Below are 18,076 nucleotides of genomic sequence, written 5' to 3'. Positions count from 1 at the left end.
TGGGGATGGATCTGGAAAAGGGCGAAGTTTGGGGGAGGGGAGGAGCCTCAGCATGGTATAATGCCATAAAGTCTACCCTTCAAAGTAGCCATTTTCTCCAGGGTTGCTGATCTCTGTCAACTGGAGATCAGTTGTAAACGTAGGAGCTCCCCAGGCCCCAACAAGATGCTGGCAACCCTACTTCAATGCAAATGAAGCTATTAAGCAGTTTCTCACAATTTGGTTTGTTATTTTCTTTTTTGTTATTTCTATAGCTGGAGCCAAGGCAACTAGTAAGACTTGTTTCAACTTAATATCCCCACATTCCAGGAAAGTTAGAAAGTAAAAGAGGAGCAGAGACTTTTTTAAAATTAATCCACTATAGCTATGGACCTGCGGGCACAACTGGACACCACAACTGAGCGGAACTGGAATAAAGAAAAAATGGAACTATTGGAGCGTTTTGACAATGAAAGGAAGGAGTGGGAATGTCAATGGAAAGTCATGCAGAAGAAAATAGAAGAGGTATTCTGACTTATTTGGGGTGTCAACATTGCTATACAACCTTGCTATACAATGTTAAGCAAAAGTCAAAGACTGCAAACAAACCATAGTTTGGGCAGGCATCAGCAATCATATCCAACCTTGCCAGGTTGCAGAATTAATGCATGAAGCTGCCATATTGAGTAATACTGTTGGTTCATTCAACCTAGCAGTGTGTTGGGAAGCCATTCGGTAAGCTCTCAAGCAGAAGTCTCTCTGAGCATTAGGACCTGAATACTTTAATAGGAGATATTGGGGACAGTACTGGGAATTTTATGTGTGGAAACATACGCTGTGCCCAGAGATGACCTTAGTGATTCTGGGCCTTGAGCAGAACTAGTTGACAGGACACCAGAATCATGATGAGGTAGCCCACCCATGGCCCTGTTCTCCAAAGGAGGAAGCAAGAGCCAACCTAGCCATGTGTCTCCTCCTCTCCTGCATGAGTAGCTTCAGGACTTGGTCAGCTGGCTGCTTCTTCCCCATGCCACATGGGATTGGGCAGCTTTGTGGCTTGGCTGTGCCTCCCTGCTGGGGCAATTGTGGCTTTGCCTCCCTGCTGGGGAAATTGGCTGCAGGACAGTGTACCCCCAGTGTGGATCCCAGGGCAACTGTCCCAGATTTCCTGCCTAAGATCACCCTTGGCTCTGCTATTACACTTCATCACCTCCCTTTGTCTTATTCTTAGAGCACTCCTAATAGATGGCTTTTCAGTTTTCTATTAAAGCCCTCAAGGAAAGAACATCTCCAGCCTTCTTAGACTGCTTTTTCCATCGCTCAAGTTCCCTTATCATATTTATTAGTATGTATAGTCAAGTACAAATTCTAAGAAATGTAAATCAACTGCTTGTTGCCCTGTTCCTGGTACCTCTGATAACCAGCTGATCCTTCTTCTTTTTTTCTAATGTAATATTAAATGTCTGAACACAGCTTTCTCCCTCCTTTTTTCACCCATTTACTGTCCTTTCCCCCACTCAATATTCATTCACTAGCTCTTTAATAAACAAGCGGTATGTCTAGATAAGGGTAGTGACAGGATGCTTTATTTTATAAAAGTGGGTAGGAAAACATGAATGCTTGAGGTGTTCAATGTGAAACAAGTTGCTGTTGCCAATGCTAATATGATACTGATGTCAACAAAAAGTTTCCCTGGGCTGTTGATTAAATTCCCTGAGCAGGTTATATCTATATTTATTTCTTAAAGCTAAAGGTGTCTTTAGCATATAGTGTAGCCGAACCTCTCTGATCATTAGCCTCCCATATTAGCTCTGTCATTAATGACAAGCTGTCTTGTTTGTTAACATTGAAAAGAATGCCTTGTAGCTGGAAGCCCTGCTTGGCACTGCTATTTTGAGGACAGTCAGTTGAAAAAGGATTATAACAAACAACATACTAGAGCTGAGACACAAATTGTTTTTATACCATTTGGTATCTGCAAGTCCTAATGTTATTCCAGTCAGCAACAGGCTTAGCATCTGGTGTCCTCATTGTCTTTTCCACAGTGTACTTCGGCAGATGATATACAGAGTTTAATTCTAGTGGCAGTGCTGTATTTGTTTGGGTTTACTCATTCATTTTCAATCTGCTTTTTGTCTACGAAATATAACATAAAATAAAATTAGTAAAACAAGACTCAGAAGAGCAACAGGCAAATATTCAAACCTCATTTCAGGCAATAAGGATTCTTATTTTCAAAAAGCTGATGATGGAATAAGAATATTTTTACCTGGCTCTGAATGGAAGCAAGTATTGAGACCAAGTGAACCTCCTTAGGGAGGGCATGGTACAATAATGGAGACCCAATTAAAAAAAATCTTGCTCATGTTCAAAAGATGGTAACCCAACCAGATTATTCTGATGATTTGCAGGTACAGCAGAGATGATCAACTGGGCATACTTCATTTGAGACCTAATATGGTACAGATTCAGGGCTTTTGTGGAACCCTTCTCAGGCTTTGTCCCAGTACCCTACCCTATGCGTTAAAAACTCAGTCAGCATTTTTGAAATTGGAGTACTTCCTTTGTATCCAGTGAAAAGAATGATCCTATCACTATTATAATGTGTGACTTGACATCTTTCTAAAAATAAGCTTCAGATCTATCAGTCGCCTAGTGATTCCAAACTTAGAAGTCTGGTGACACAAACTCAAAGTGAACATAAATATAGTCCTTTGTTCATCAGCCATGTAAGATCATATAGTCTAATAGGGGGCTTTTTGTTTCCTTTCCAGCTTTACCAAGAGGTAAAATTAAGGCGTGAGAGCAACATGAATGCCTTTGATAATAAGGCCATTCATAGCAAGACACAGGAGCGGTTTGTACATTCCCTCACTTCAGAACGGAGTGACACACCAGGACTCAACTGTTGTTCACAAGATAAAGAAAGTTTGCTCACCCAGGCAGAAAAAGAAAGAGAGGAAACAAGGAACAAGAGGGAAAATCATGTTTTTGTAAAGGATAATCTGGCCTTTGAGAATTACAAGGAAGTTGAAGATTGGCGAGGCTTGAAAACAACCAAGAGTTACACTCAGGATCTCAATATTGTGAGTAAATTGGAAATGGGTGTTTCACTGAGGATGAACATAGCTCCTGACTGCAACCTGTAGCATGTCAACATGTTCTTATAAATGGCTGTTTAGTGGTTGGTCTTAATATATGCAACTCACGTGGATCTGTTGAGCCAGCTGGATGGTAACAAAATCAGGACAGCTTGACCTAAACTGAAATGGTTAAATGTGAAAACACAGTAAATATGGAAATTGTTACTCTGCTTTAACTTCCATTGCCAAAATATGTTACACACACACTCCCCAAAAGATTTTCCTTCTCTATCATCTTCTATTTGCAGTTATTTCTTAAAGAACACAAACTTTTTATGATTCATCATGGTGAATATAAACTTGGCTCCCTACCAATCATAGTTTGTGAATTAGCTTTATGAGGGAACCATAGTTTTAATTAACCCAGATTTACATTGCTTCACAAGTACATGGAACTATTGTTAACAGAAGAGAAAGGTGGGTGAAATTATTTAGGAAACTGGAGGAAGATGGGATCATTTGTAAATCCTGATCTGTAAACAGTGGCATTTAAGACACTTTTAGCACAGTCAAATCTCTGTGGTGTGCTCTATTTTCATTCCTTCTGACTTGGAACATACATTACAGAAGTGTTTAGAGTTCATCTGGAAATGTTACACAAGCCCATCACACTAAACCAATGCCATTTTCATTTGTTAAGGCTCTTAAAGAACTTGCCAAAGTAAGTGAGGACTTGTGCAGCTACCAAGAGGAAATCCGCAAGAAGTCCAACCACAAAAGGTAAAACGGTTAATTTTATTTTTCTTTTTAACACAGACACACTGAACGAGAAACACTGGGTGAGAGTTAGAAAAATTAGCAACATTCTTTAGTCTGCAGATAATTTTTAAAAGTTACAATATAGAACCATCCATATGCTTAACTGAAATTTTATAGGGCTAAAAAATTGAAGCTGTGCAGGCAACTACATATGAATAGGAATGGCATTAGGTAACAGATTTACCCAGGTCACACTTAGCTCTGGCTGCAAGTGAAACACCAGCTGAGGCTCCTGTTAGAGCTTGTCCTAAATTAAGACAGCTGAGAATTCTCCTGTTTTATAAGTAGCAGTGAAACTGCTCCATAATAAATTCAAGGAACCTTCTTAAAGTCTTCTTCCTCCTCTGCCTACTTTAAAAGTATGACATTCTTTCTGATCAGTCCTGTAGTTTGTTTAAGTTGCCTGTGAAGCTACAGGAGAAAAGAGCACTAGTTGTATCTCTTTACCACCAATCCAGGAAAAGTTATTCTTGCCCAAGAGCTATAGAGAACAACAGTAACAATACTTGTAGCTCACTTAAGTCTGATGTGATTTTACTGGGACTTCAGCCTCATTGATTTGGCCTCAGAATTTGGCTGTTATGGAAATGATTAGTGCTTTAGTAGATCAATAAATATTGTAGCTACCTGACTAAAGGTCTTCCCTGTAGGGGGGGTGGAAATCATCACATACTATTTAGCCAGGTCTCCAACAGGTGGCAGGTAACAGTAGCTCAGATAACAGACCCAGACCAAAAAAAAAAAAATCTGCTCTAAGATTTAAAACATATTTATAGTTCATAGGATTTTCTCTGTACTGCTTAATGGATAGATTATTTTTTGTTGCTCTTTCTAGACCACATTCGGTTTCTGTAGAAGATAGAAAACAATTTGGTAACACACCCTGTGATGGAAAACAGCACAGATTATTTTTGTATTGCTCAGAAGTAGCTCTCATTAAAGAAAAAGTTGGCAAGTCCTCTTGTATAGACTAGGTAGGTGCCCTGGAAGCTGCAGGTTAATTCCTAGCATAGCCAGAATTAGAAATGCAAGATGTGTGGAGCAATGTTATGTGTATTTATGGGATTATATTCTTCAAGCACTCATGAGACATCTTGATATTTGTGTTTGTAAGGTATGGGTTTCAGGACAACTGTCCTGTATGATGTCATGCCTCTTGTGGAGTCCTGGGACGCCAGAGGGCCCCGAGTCTTGATTTCAAATTTTACTTTGAGTCGAACTGATTCTGAAACCCTTGCAGGCCTGATCTGTCTAGTGGAGAGAAAAAAAAATAAAGTGCCTACTTAACTATTAAAATGGTTTTCATATGTGTGCAGGAAAAAGTTTCTTCCTTCCATGGAAGAATCTGCAGAAGATGGAACCACACTGATTACACCAGAAATGAACTGTGTGAGCAGCAGTGACCCACAAACTGCATTAATTGCATTTGAAACAGAAAAACAAAATAACAGGAAGAATTTGATGGGCATCAACAGGTGTTTGAAGGAAAGTGCTCATGCTGGTGTTGAGAAAACAGACTTTTTTCCATGGCAAAGGAATGAAGCTCCTCCTGTGCCTCCAAGAAGCACTTCTCGGCATCTGGCAAGCTCTCTTTCTGCAGCTGTCCAAGTTTCTGAGGCATTAGCAAAAGATTCAGGGCACAGAAACCATTCTCAAACGCAGGAGTGTCAGAACAGCAATACTTTTATTAATCCATCTGTTTCAAAATTATGTGATGCTCTAGGGCCACCAGCAAATGAATGGAACTCTGTTAGTGGTCCTGCTGTGGCTACCACAGTGGCCACAGGAAAAAGGAATCTGTCCACTGAATGCAAACTGCCCATGGGATTTTGTCATAACACATGGACCTGCAAACCAAGCAAGATGGGGAACTTCTCTAAGAATGACACTGCCCCACAATCTGTCCAAAAGAGCTGTTCTGACGGAAACATGGTGTCTCCAAAGCAACATCCTGAATCACAAAGCAGTGTGTGTTACTCCAGTGACTTTTACACTCCTGTGTGTGACACACTGGGTGATTCTGGATATGGAACTGGAAAGACTCAGCGGAATGAAACACTGGAAGCAAAGATTGATGAGTTTAACAGAACTGTATTTCATACAGATAAAGGCCAAAAGTGCCCACCCAAGAGCCAAATGTCACCAAGACTATCTGCAGATCCTAACCCTAATGGTGTACTTCAGCACTGTGTGAAGAACAAGACAGAAGAAAATAAAGATATTACAGGTGTTTTGGATCCTAGACTGTCTTTGAGAATAAAAGAGAAACCCAGCAATCCCAACAAAAATACCAAAGTGACAGGACAGCAAAAACAAGTCAATGGGCTTCTGAGTAGCTACCAACATATGCTTCATGAGCATGATTGGAGGCCAAGTAATTTGTCTGGACGCCCACGATCAGCTGATTCAAGGTCAAACTATGGTGTTGTTGAAAAGCTTCTGAAGAACTATGAAAAATCAACTTCTTTGTGTAATTCGAAGTTTCACAAAGAGAAGTGGGCACAGTCGAACTCCACATTTGTTGGTGGCCATTGTGAGACTGTGGGTCACTATTTTGAAATGCTCCAGACAGACCTGGGAAAGCAGGAGCTGCAGAAAAATGCAACCAGGCATGTTGGACTTTACACCAGACAAAACAGAGAGAAGCAGAAATTTCCTGAGGTAAGATCTTAAAATTAATGAGCTTTTAAATTTTTAAAAAATCAGATGAGTCAGTATGGTTATAGTGGTTAGTACATGTACTCTCAGGCTAACTTAATCTCACAGTGTTGCAGTGGGGATAAAATGGAGAAGAGGAGAATGTTTTTAAGCCAATTTGGGTCCCCACTAGGGACAAATTAGGGGTATAAATGGAGAAACAGATACTGAATAGTATGAGATAGTGTTTTTGTGGGTCAGGGCTTAAAAGTGTGTTCTAACTTTCTCACAGACTTGGTTGTAAGGCCAGGAGAAAAGAAGAGGAACAGGGTGAGCTTGGAGAGGACTCAGTAAAACATAAAATTGCTCACTGGTAACTGATGTGAGATTCCTGAGTTTTATGTTGTGGAAGGCGAAAGTTGTATTGAGTTGCTTTGCAAGAGGGTCCCAAAGACTACTGCAGGTTTAGAAGTAGATCCCAAAGAAGTATAGTAAGTCTAGATGTGCAGGGTTGTAGCCAACAGGGGCCACTGGAGGCAGTGCCCCCTATAGAACCTGCAATACCCCCCACAAACTTCCCTTTCAGGGGGTGTTGCAGATTCTATAGGGGCACCCCCCAGTGCCCCATGCTGGCTAAGACCCTGTAGAAGTGGAACCCACATCAAAAAGTGTGAGAACCACTGATGTAAACTACTAATATCTCATCTTCATTATATGTAGCAGCCTGAATTGCCCAGCTTTTCATCAAAGCTTGAATTGGGCATGGTTAGTACTTGGATGGGAGACCACCAAGGAAGATTGTGGTTGTGACATGAATGAAGACAATGGCAAACCATCTCTGCTCATCTTTTGCCTGGAATGATCTGTGGACCGGGACACCATGAATCAGTTGTGACTTGACAGCATGTTCTTCTTTCCCTTCATTATACAGATTTTGGATTGTAGAAATTTGGGGTACAATTTTGGCCTTGGGACTCCCACATGCCAGGAAGTACTTACCCATGGCAAAGACATGTGGCAAATATAATGATTAAACACATCTTAAAATCATCAGCAAAGCCAATTCCTATACCAGCAGTCATCTACATGCATTTGTGATGATACATGAAGTTAAAATGGGGTGCCAATTCTGGGTTGGAAAATTCCTGGAGATTTGGGGGTGAATTCTGGGGTGGGACCTCAGCCAAGTATAATGCCATAGAGTCCACCTTCCAAAGCAGCAATCTTCTCCAGGGAACTGATTTCCATAGTCTGGAGAACAGTTGTATTTCTGAAAGATTTCCAGGTCCTACCTGGAGGGCTCCCTAAGAGTCAGTTTGGTGTAGTGTGCAGACACTAATCTGGGAGAACCGGGTTTGATTCCCCGCTTCTCCACATGCACCTCCTGATGTGACTTTGGGTTAGTCACAGTTCTTGAAAGAGCTGCTTTCTTAAGAGCAGTTCTGGAAAGAGCTGTCTCAGCCCCACCTACCTCACAGGGTATCTGTTCCGTTCCTCACAGAGGAAGGGGAAGAGGATTGTAAACTGCTCTGAGACTCCAAGTGAAGAGTAGGATATAAATCCAATCTCTTCTTTTCCTTCTTCTCATTGCTGTAGCAAAATGCCATTTTGGCAGTCTTCATGTTGAGTTTTACATACATTTCCCTACTCACTGTCTCCCTTACTCTGGCATCATTTGCAGCCTCCTCCCTTCCTTTTCTCCCATCTAACTTCTTTTTCTTTCCAACTCCCCAGCCTTCAGCTTTCCCTTTTTTGGACCCCTCTCCACCAACTTTACTTTCCCTCTCATCTGTCTTTTACCTACTTTAAACTGTTTCTCCCCACTCCAGTGATACTGAGGCTTGAAATTCTCCCTAACATTTGTGGGGGGGGGGTGTGCCTAATACTCCCTAAAACAGCTGTTAAGATCTCAGAACATAGTCTCAAGAGATCTCAGTGGCATTTTTTTTAGACGATGACATTGCTTTTTAAAGAAACCTCCCCCCCCCCCCCCCCGTTTGTGGAAAATCTTCTCTCTGTGTAGATGTCTACACTATAGAATAGATTTTAAAAAAAAAAAGAATTGAGGTACATGTTCAGAATTAGGAATGTAGATTTTGCTGAAGAACCTAAAGTTGAATCAGTCATCTTAGCACAAGCAATAAAGGCTGGGAAGTCCAGTCCTATGCATATGTACTCAGAAGTGTGACCTATTGAGTTCAATGGGACTTTCTCCTAATTTATACTGCAATCCTTAATGGAGTTATACCCTTTTAAGTGCATTGACACCAGTGGGTTTAGGAAGGTGCAACTCTATTTAGGATTACACAGTAGGTCTGCAAGGAACAGAATGCTTACCCAAAGTAAGCACCAATGAACTCAGTGGAATTTGTTTCTATATAAACAGCTTTAAAGCTTAGCTTTTTAAAAAACTAAAACAATCATAAATCTAGGTAACATAGTATAAGCTTATTGTGGTCTGCAGCCCTTGATCCTGCCCAGTGGTTATTCCATTTGCTTCAGTGGAAAGGACAGAACTGTGCATGCATGTGTTTGGATGTGCACCCTTTGAAGCCACTGCAGTAATTCTTACATACAAATGTGTCTGGGTTTTTTTTGTGTGTTCTTTGTATGTATAGTGAAGCTATTGCATCAACAAGACATTGCTGTATACAGCAGCGGGGGTCAAGTAACGGGGGGAGGGTAGGTAGAAAGTAATATATGGGATAGAAGAAAAAGTAGTTATTAAGGATGTAAGAAATTGAATATGTTACTAATAAAAATTGTTTGAAGCAAAACATCTCTGCATAGATCTGGATCAATCAGTAGGGTCAGGAGGGCTAAGAGGGTGGTCAATAATTTTATAGAGCTAATAGAGCTCTTTTTTTAGCAGGAACACACAGGAACACAGTTCTGGCTGGCTTGCTTTCAGGGGTTGTGGCCCAATATGCAAATGAGTTCCTGCTGGGCTTTTTCTCCAAAAAAGCCCTGTGTGAAACAATGGTGATGTCAGGAGGTGTGGCCTAATATGCAAATGGGTTCATGCTGGGGTCTTTTTGGGAAAAAAGCTATGTTCTGAGCACAAAAGATACAAAGAATCAAGCATTCACTTGGAGAACTGTCTCACTCAGGCAGTCTATCTGTTCATGCCTTGTATTGGAGCTCAGCTATGTACTGCAATACTAGACACATCTAGTTGGGAATGGACCTTGGCAGGCTGAAGCCTGAGAGTGAAAGAAGGTAAATAAAGGGCAAACATGGCATTAGTGAACATTCACTATTGCCTCCTTGTCATACAGTGGCCTTGCAAGTGTACATCCAAAACACACAAGATTATGGTTGCCAGCTCCGGCTTGGGAAGATCCTGGAGACTGAGACAGTGCAGGATTGCTGGTCATAGCCAACAGGCTGGCAGGAGCACTGAGAGGTGATGACAACTTCTTCAGTGTCATGCTGATGTATAACATCACTTTTGGTACAAACACAGAGGTGACATCATTTATTGCAGTGATGCTGTAGGATTCACCCAACCAGAACATTTTAGGTGAAACCTAGAGTGTTGCACTGAAGCGATGATGTCATTTCATGTTTTGTCAGAACTGAAGATCTCCTCCCCCATCCTCCCCATCTGGTCTGCAAAATAGCAGCAAAGAATAAGGGAATCCTCCCCTCCACAGTATCTGAGGAAAGAAGAATTTGGGAGAGGAAAAAGGTTAGCTGCTCTTTCCTTTACAGGAACTGACCTTTCTGGAGATCAAGTGTAATCCCTGGTCACAAACAGGCAACACCACTCCATATACTCATTTGACCTGAGTTAAACACGTCCCCTTATGTGGGCAGCAATCTACCCTATTGGTCTCTCCAGGATCCTTCATTTGTATTTGTATTTCCTGAGAGAAATACCTTGTGACCTGATTGGCTGGTTTTAAAAGAACCAGGGCATCAGGGTCCTGGAGGACAATGAAGTATGCTTCAAGGTCAACTAACAGACATAATAAACCAGCAGTCAAAACAACCAATACACAACACCTGGAAAACACCAGGCCCCACATGGAGGCTGATAAGTCTGTCCAAGATCTGAATACTGAAAAAGTGCTATTGTGGTTCCAGAGAGCCTTTAGCACTGTCCCCTGCCTGATAACTTAAGAATCAGGAGCAGTAGATCACAGGAAGGTATCTAGGCCAAATCAACCTCTTGATGTTTATCAGGTATTCAGGAAATATCATTGAGATTAGATTTAAGCAGACCTGAATCTGAAATAGAGGGTATTCCATCCATCTTTAACTGTCAATGTGGGCAGATGTAGGCTGAATCAATTGTTATTTAAGATCAGTTTGTCACTCAGTTTGCAATCAGCTCAAAAGATGTTTGTTTAAATTTTTTTAAGATCTGACTTCATGCTGACAAGAGACTTGAGTAATTGAGCTATCTAAAGAAATGCACTCTGCAGCCTGTTTATTGACTCAGTCCACCTCTGGCTGTGTGCCAATAGTCACATGACTCATCTCTGTTTTTTTATTATTTTTTTAAAACCTTCTCAAGTATTTTGTACCTTCCTTTTATACCATGTATTTCTTGGACACACGCAAGAGTTCCTCTGCTATTACATCTTTACATTACTATGTAAATGGTAAATAGTACTTTCCCTGTGCCTTTTAATAAACTAAGGCCACTTGTTATAAGATTGTACGGTGTATGTCATTTCATGTTTGGCTCTTTTTTTGTCCTGTTCTGACTTCTTAATAGTAATAGTCTTGTTTATATTGCAGGTCTCTCTGCCAGTTAAACAGTCTACTGGGAAAGGCTTCTCTCGGCCAGCACGACCAGCAAACAGACGCTTACCTTCCAGGTGGGCCTCCAGGTCACCATCAGCACCACCTGCTGTGAGAAGGACAGCTCTGAATTAATACTCTTGAACTTTTGTCAAATGGTCTTAAGTGGTTCAAGCTCAAGAAGGGATTTGATACTGTTGTGAAAGTTCCATTCTGCTTTTGGACTCTTGTTTCCCACGTTCCTGGCCACAACCAGTTTTGTACAGACCTGCTGGTTAATAGTAACCCATCTCTTGACTTGCTGGAGAAATGGTTTTGATTCTTAGATCATCCTTACAGTCTTCAGTGTTTTTATTGATTAGGTAACAATGCCCCCTTGTATGTATGTATATATATTTATATATATATATATATATTTTATAGCTCACAGTAACTTTTTCTTTGAATGACATCCACCAATATTCATCTGCCCTATCAGGTTATATATATATATATATAATTAAAATAATGTAAAGTTCTGTATAGTCTGACTTTTCCACAAACAGCAGGAAGAAATGCTATGTGCATGATCATGTGTTTGTAGGTGCATGAATTGGAATAGAAAGTATATTGGTCTGTATTTAGAAGAGACAAACTCAATACTAGAGTACTAGAGCTGACAGTGTAATTACGACATGTAGGCCTAAATACATACGTTCTCTCTCTCTCTCTCTCTCTCTCTCTCTCTCTCTCTCTCTCTCTCTCTCTCTCTCTCTCTCTCTCTCTCTCTCTCTCTCTCTTGTGTCTTATTTTAAAATATACAGTCCTGGCAACAATTATATTTTGTATATCTTTACAAGTTTCACAGGTCTGGTATTTGATATACAAAAACTAATGGATACTTTTTTGTAACTATGATAGCAAAAAAGCATTTGCACTGCAAGTACCAGAAACAGATTTAGCGCAATGGAATGATCCCTCAGCCATGCTTGATGTTACCTTTCTTCCATCTTCAGTTGTCTAACTTTCACAATCTAGATCACCATGGACATTCCCCCCCACAAAAAATTAAAGTGCTCTGCTATTTATAACTGTATTAGCCTTTTCCACTGCACAAACATTCCTAAAAAATGATTGTCTATCTTAAAATGCTAGGGTCTGCTATTCACTGTAACATAGCTCAGAAACTAAACATTACTTGCTTTATTTAACCAAAAATAAAAATTGTACAGAGAGGAAAGAACAAAGCTACACAATGCTTTAGAGTGGAACTAAAGATTATAAGAAAAACAGGACTTCTAGTACAATGAACTTTGTGCCCTGGCATCATTATGCTAATGAGTTCCCATGTCACTGTAAGCAGCAGTTTACAAGTGAAGTAGGATGGGGAAATGTATAATGTGTTTTCAGGATATAAGGTAAAAGGAAACTTATGGCTTTAAAAGGATGAGACCACATGATTCCATATTTGGCTCCATATTTCTTGTAATGTTACTTCCACCCTTAAGCAATGTTATCCCCCCAAAAAACCTTTTTTCTAAAAATGTGATATTCCAGTGGAATAGCTAAATTATACAGAGTCAATATTAGGATTTTCCAGATGTCAGGACTTGACCTAAACTGTTTGGTGTTGGTCTAGTTTTCTTGCTGTGATAATCCATAGACTGAAGACAAGGGCTAGGGTCTTGCAAGTTTATTTTTGATGGAAGCAGAAGAAATAAGCAACCATTGAAGTACAGGGGTCTGCTGCTGATCTGCTCTTCCTTAATGTGCTGCTGGATTTTGGATGGCCAAGGCAACAGCACACATTCTGCTCCCATAAATGATTCAAGCAGCTCTCAGTTATGAGGTTTGCTTGCATTCTGGCACAAGCTTGACATACAGAACATAAATATTGCATCAAGATAGGATTGCTGTGGTGCCAGAAATCCTAGACTGATGGCATTAGAAATATGTGTTTGCCATCATCTGTCTCTGTGTTGTTGGCTGTTAGTATGCTGTGTGTGTAGCCGGGCTTATTTCCCTTTTCCAGCAGTCCAAATGAAATGTTGATCCTACCAGACAGCTTTGTTAAAGTGTCATGAGGAATGTCACCTTCCTCTTTCTGAATTTTCATCATGTAATGAGGAGCTAGTGAACAATAATCTACCTGGTTTACAAGGAATAAAGAGGCAATTTGGTTACTACTTTTCTTGGCCCATTCCACTTCAGAACAGGTAGCATGTCTGCAGGCATTCTAAGCAAGCTTCCAGTATAGTCTTTTAACATACTTGTTTAATGAGCATTTGATAAAGTAGTGAAAAAGGAGGGAGATTAGAATTCTTTTGTCTTGTAAGGTGATTGTAATATCCTTGGGGAAATGGTTGTGTTAATTCAGGTAGTAATTATATTGACCCTGTCTTGATATGAAAAGAACCAGGGAATAGATGTGTATATAGTGTGCTAATATAGACATATATAAAATTCTGTGCCACAGTAACCCATATTTGTGCCAATGAAAGCTGAATTCTGCAATATGTATAAAATGTGAATTAAGCTAATTTGCATATTGTATTCTGCTTCTGTTAGCTATGGGGAGGAACAGAGAGTGAAGCCTCCTGTACCAATCTGTAACCTCCTACTTCAGTATTTTATCAAGCATTGCCTGTATGCTATTGTTGCAGTTTTAAGAACCAAAAATATAAAAGCCCTTCCCCCCCATGATAGCTAAGACTCACAGGATGTCAAATTCTGCAACCATTTTGCAATTACAAGGTCCATTTGTAGAATTCCTACAACTCTGAGCAGAAAATGTGTTTTACAGTTTCTTTCTATTATACTTCACTCTCAGATGCTGTTTTGTTACTCAGTGAGAAGATGGAAATGCAACTAAAATAGCTGTAGGCATTCACAGTATCAGAAACAGCAGAACATAGAACCAGCAATATCCATGTGGTTCTCTTAAGCTTCCTAGTAGTCTCCTCTGTATGTCGAACTCTGTGCTCAGAGATCTTTACTGGTACAGGAACTCTTCTATAAGATCACAAAGCGTACCAAAGCAATATTTAAAAACTAACAGTTTGCAGATACAATTCAGCCTGCATCCACATTGCATAATTATAGAAGGGCCATGCAGACACATGCTTTCTGTGCAGAAGTATCCCAGGCTCAGTTGCTGAATCTCATATAGCAGGATGGTGAAAGATTTTTGGCTGGAGTTCTGGAGAGCAGGGTTGCCAACTCCAGGTTGGGAAATTCCTTCAAACTTGTGAGTAGAGCCTGTAGAGGGTGTGGCTTGGACAGGAGAGGGAACTTAGTGGGGATATGATGCCAGAGAGTCCATGCTGATAAGCTACCATTCCCTCTGGAGGAATTGCGGCTGTAATTTGGGCTCTACTCCCAAGTTTGGCAACCGTACTAGAGAGTCATGGCCGATACTAATGGATGCTGTACTAGAATAAATGGTTCAATAGTTGTTTTCCATATAAAACATATTAATAAGTCCAGTTATTCAATCAGTGGGTGCTAATGAAAGTATGTTTTCTGGTAGAATACCTGACGGTAGAATGTGCTTGTGCCTCTGTGATATGTGCTAAATGCTGTTTTGGAAAACTATAACATCTGAAATCATCTGTGCAGCATCTGGAGACAGCCCCCTTCTTTCAGTTGCATTTTGCCCCTCTCACCCTCCCAACAATACTATACCATTTCTTCAGGTGCTGCTTTTCCCTTTTCTATTGCCACCTTTTACACTTGATAGAGAACTTGCAAATTGCTTTCAATTATTATAATTCTGTGGGATCAGATTCTATTGGACTTGGCACATAGAACAAATGCCACAGCTGTGCAACTGACAATGTGGCCTTCTCCAGAAGAGACATACACAGGACTGTTTCCTGTTCACTATATTACATGTTTCATTAAACCTGGGGGGTGGGATATGCATATTCTTGAAAAGTGGAAGGATATAAGACTCTGAGAACATGACTAGTTTTTGCGAACTATTCAAAGTTATGACCATAATCCCCGTAAATAGGAACTATACATAAAATTTATGTTATCCTGATATGAGGCTAAGATATAGCTGCAATTATTTTTCTGACAAGGCTCTGAAAAATGCGTAGAAAGCAGAAATGCATCAGGTGACACTTTTACTGGCATGACCAAAATTTCTTTACCTGCTGAATGTTTCATGTGAATCAGCTGTCGAAGGACACAGGCATCCTACTACAAACATTGCCAGTTCTTGCCCATCAGAGATGCCTGAATCACAGAGGAAAAGGATACTGTACTTTTCCTTGCCTCAAGGGGGTGGCCCATTTGACCCATCTGAAAAGTCCTTTTATCAGTTGAAATAGATAGATCAAAAGCAGAGTAAACAGTATCATTTTGCCTCATGCTCTGAATAAAACTAAGTTGGTCTTAAAGGTCAATTGACTCCTATTTTGTTCTAGTTAAGAAGCTGTTCTGCTTATCTTTAAATAGGTCTATGAGGTTAGGTAAGTTTCCCAAGGAATTTGTAATTCTGTAACTCCTCTGATTATTAGCATTTAGATAATGAGAGGGATTTGGATTTTATAAATAGGAGAAGTATATCATTGGCTTTATTGATTTTTACTCCTGGGCCTGTTTGAATGAAGCTGCTGTGTAACTGGCATCACTGCAGTGGAATTCGTCCCATGAGATAACTGCACCTCTTTTAAGTAACAATAACAATGCATAGAATATGTTGATTCTGTAGAAAGCAAGCTTGTTCCCAAACTTGTGGTGTCACATGGTTTCCAGTATGCTGTGCTGGCCTTTTGGGAAATCCAGGGTAACAAAATCAACTGCTAGAGGAACAATTATGTCTTAGCCTGCAATGCTGGTTCTGGAGGACCTAGGTGCTGGTTGTGTTCCTTGTACTGGCAGTACTCCCTGTACTGGCAAAGCATACCTTTGCCAGGCTCAGTGGAGATATTGCACCAAACATTGCATTTAGACCCCATAAGCACACAATTCTATGAAAAGGAGCTGTTGGTAATGGGGAAGATCAAGGGACAGGCTAAGACTGAAGGGTGGAGGTGCTTAAATGTCTCTAAGGTGCTGAGCAGTTCCTTCTGTTTGGAAATATACTCTCCCTGTATATGCTAGTGGGAAATTATCAAGGGTTAGAAACTGCTTCTCTCCCTACTGCATAACTAGAAATAGGGAGCCCTAGGTTGAAATCTTCATTCTGCCAAGAAGCTTATTGGTTGATCTTGGGCCAAGCAGTTTCCCTTAGTATATATTACTTCACAGGGTTGATTTCAGAATAAAATTGAGCAAGGTAGATGTCACCTTGAGTTTCTTGGGAAGGGTGGGATAAAAATGTGTTAGATCAGTGGTTCTCAACTTTTTTGGTATGGTGACGCAGAAGTCCAAGTGACCCACTTTAAAAAACAGTGCATTCTCAAATGAATGAACCTGCAAAAGCCTACAACCAACCCTCGTTGGCATTGTGACCCACTTCTTGATCAGGATTCATAGGATGGGAAATGCTGTGATATATGAAAACTTTTGATGCAGTAGAACAAAGTAGGAGTCAAGTGCACCTTTAAGACCAACAAAGTTTTATTCAGAATGTAAGTTTTCGTGTGCTCCAAGCACGCTTCATCAGACAAGGAATCAGGTACAGTGAGCAGGGCTACATATAGCTGGTAGGCAGTGGTTTAGAATGCAAAATGGTACAAATTTAAGATCCAATGGCAGAATAGTAAAATTAACAAATTGAGTAAACCTTTGATCTGGATAGCATGCGTATGAGAAAGCCATAAAACAGTAATATGTCAAAATATGAGAATCTCTGTTAATCACTCTAATTGTTATAAGCCTGGGCCAAAAAGAGGGCATTTCTTTCCCAGAAGTTTTTCCCATCCAACTAATTTACCTTTTAACATGTAACATACATATAGTTTACCATTAGAAGAAAAATACATTAAAATATAGTGGAAGATGGGTTTAGTATACGTAATGAGATAAACAGCCAATATCCTTTTTTGAGTATGTAACTACAACTAAAGGAGATAGTGATATTCTTGTCCACCTAATTTACTATTTAACATGTAAACATCATTCTAGTTTGCAATTAGAAAAAAAGAAAAAAGCATACAATAAAATATAGTGAAAATGGGTTAAGTATATGTTATGAGATAAACAGCCAATATTCCTATTTTGAGTATGTCAATTCCAAGAATTATTCTGATACAGTATTCTAACAGAAAAATACATTGGAGTACTATGGATGTTTACATCCAACGAAGACTGAGGTCCTTTGCGTGGGTCGGGACGGACCGGGGGGGGAGATTACTCTGCCAGCTTTTGACGGTGCGCCACTGACACCAGTGCGCAGGGTCAAGAGCCTGGGGGTGCTACTGGAATCCTCGCTATCAATGGAGGCCCAGATAGCTACCACCGCAAGATCCGCCTTCTTCTATCTCAAGAGGGCGAGGCAGTTGGCTCCCTTCCTGGAACGCGACGACCTAGCAACTGTGATCCACGCAACGGTCACCTCAAGACTAGACTACTGCAATGCCCTCTACATGGGGCTGCCCTTGTGCCGAACGCGAAGACTTCAGGTAGTGCAGAACGCAGCGGCCAGGCTGTTGATGGGACTACCTAGGTGGGAACATGTGCGGCCGGTGCTGCGGGATCTGCATTGGCTACCGGTCGTCTACCGCGTTCGGTATAAGGTGCTGGTTATTACCTTTAAAGCCCTATATGGCCGAGGACCTGCCTACCTCAGGGACCGCCTCTCCCCATATATCCCCAGGAGAGCGTTAAGATCTAGCTCCCAAAACCTCCTACAAATCCCTGGGCCAAGAGAGGCT

General features: G+C 40.6%; 1 protein-coding gene across 1 annotated transcript; it reads left to right on the top strand.

Moving 5' to 3' along the window:
- Nucleotides 1–258: 258 nt before the first annotated feature.
- KIAA0408 (KIAA0408 ortholog) lies at nt 259–11,934 on the top strand. Its single transcript, XM_060239110.1, has 5 exons — nt 259–504; nt 2,754–3,065; nt 3,763–3,842; nt 5,198–6,542; nt 11,268–11,934. Exons 1-5 carry the CDS (start codon nt 367–369, stop codon nt 11,403–11,405), a joined length of 2,013 nt encoding a protein of 670 aa, XP_060095093.1. The 5' UTR covers nt 259–366; the 3' UTR covers nt 11,406–11,934.
- Nucleotides 11,935–18,076: the final 6,142 nt, after the last annotated feature.

This window comes from Heteronotia binoei, chromosome 1 (assembly GCF_032191835.1).
Source record: "Heteronotia binoei isolate CCM8104 ecotype False Entrance Well chromosome 1, APGP_CSIRO_Hbin_v1, whole genome shotgun sequence".
NCBI lineage: Eukaryota > Metazoa > Chordata > Lepidosauria > Squamata > Gekkonidae > Heteronotia > Heteronotia binoei.
Note: the sequence above shows the minus strand (reverse complement) of the source record. Positions and strands in the feature narration are given on the sequence as shown.

What these genes read in the sequence shown, in the direction of transcription:
- KIAA0408 (XM_060239110.1), top strand. Translation starts at nt 367, where the DNA reads ATGGACCTGCGGGCACAACTGGACACCACAACTGAGCGGAACTGGAAT. An exon ending in TGCAGAAGAAAATAGAAGAG is followed by an intron (nt 505 to 2,753) that starts GTATTCTGACTT and finishes TTTCCTTTCCAG; the next exon opens with CTTTACCAAGAGGTAAAATT. An exon ending in AGAAGCAGAAATTTCCTGAG is followed by an intron (nt 6,543 to 11,267) that starts GTAAGATCTTAA and finishes TTTATATTGCAG; the next exon opens with GTCTCTCTGCCAGTTAAACA.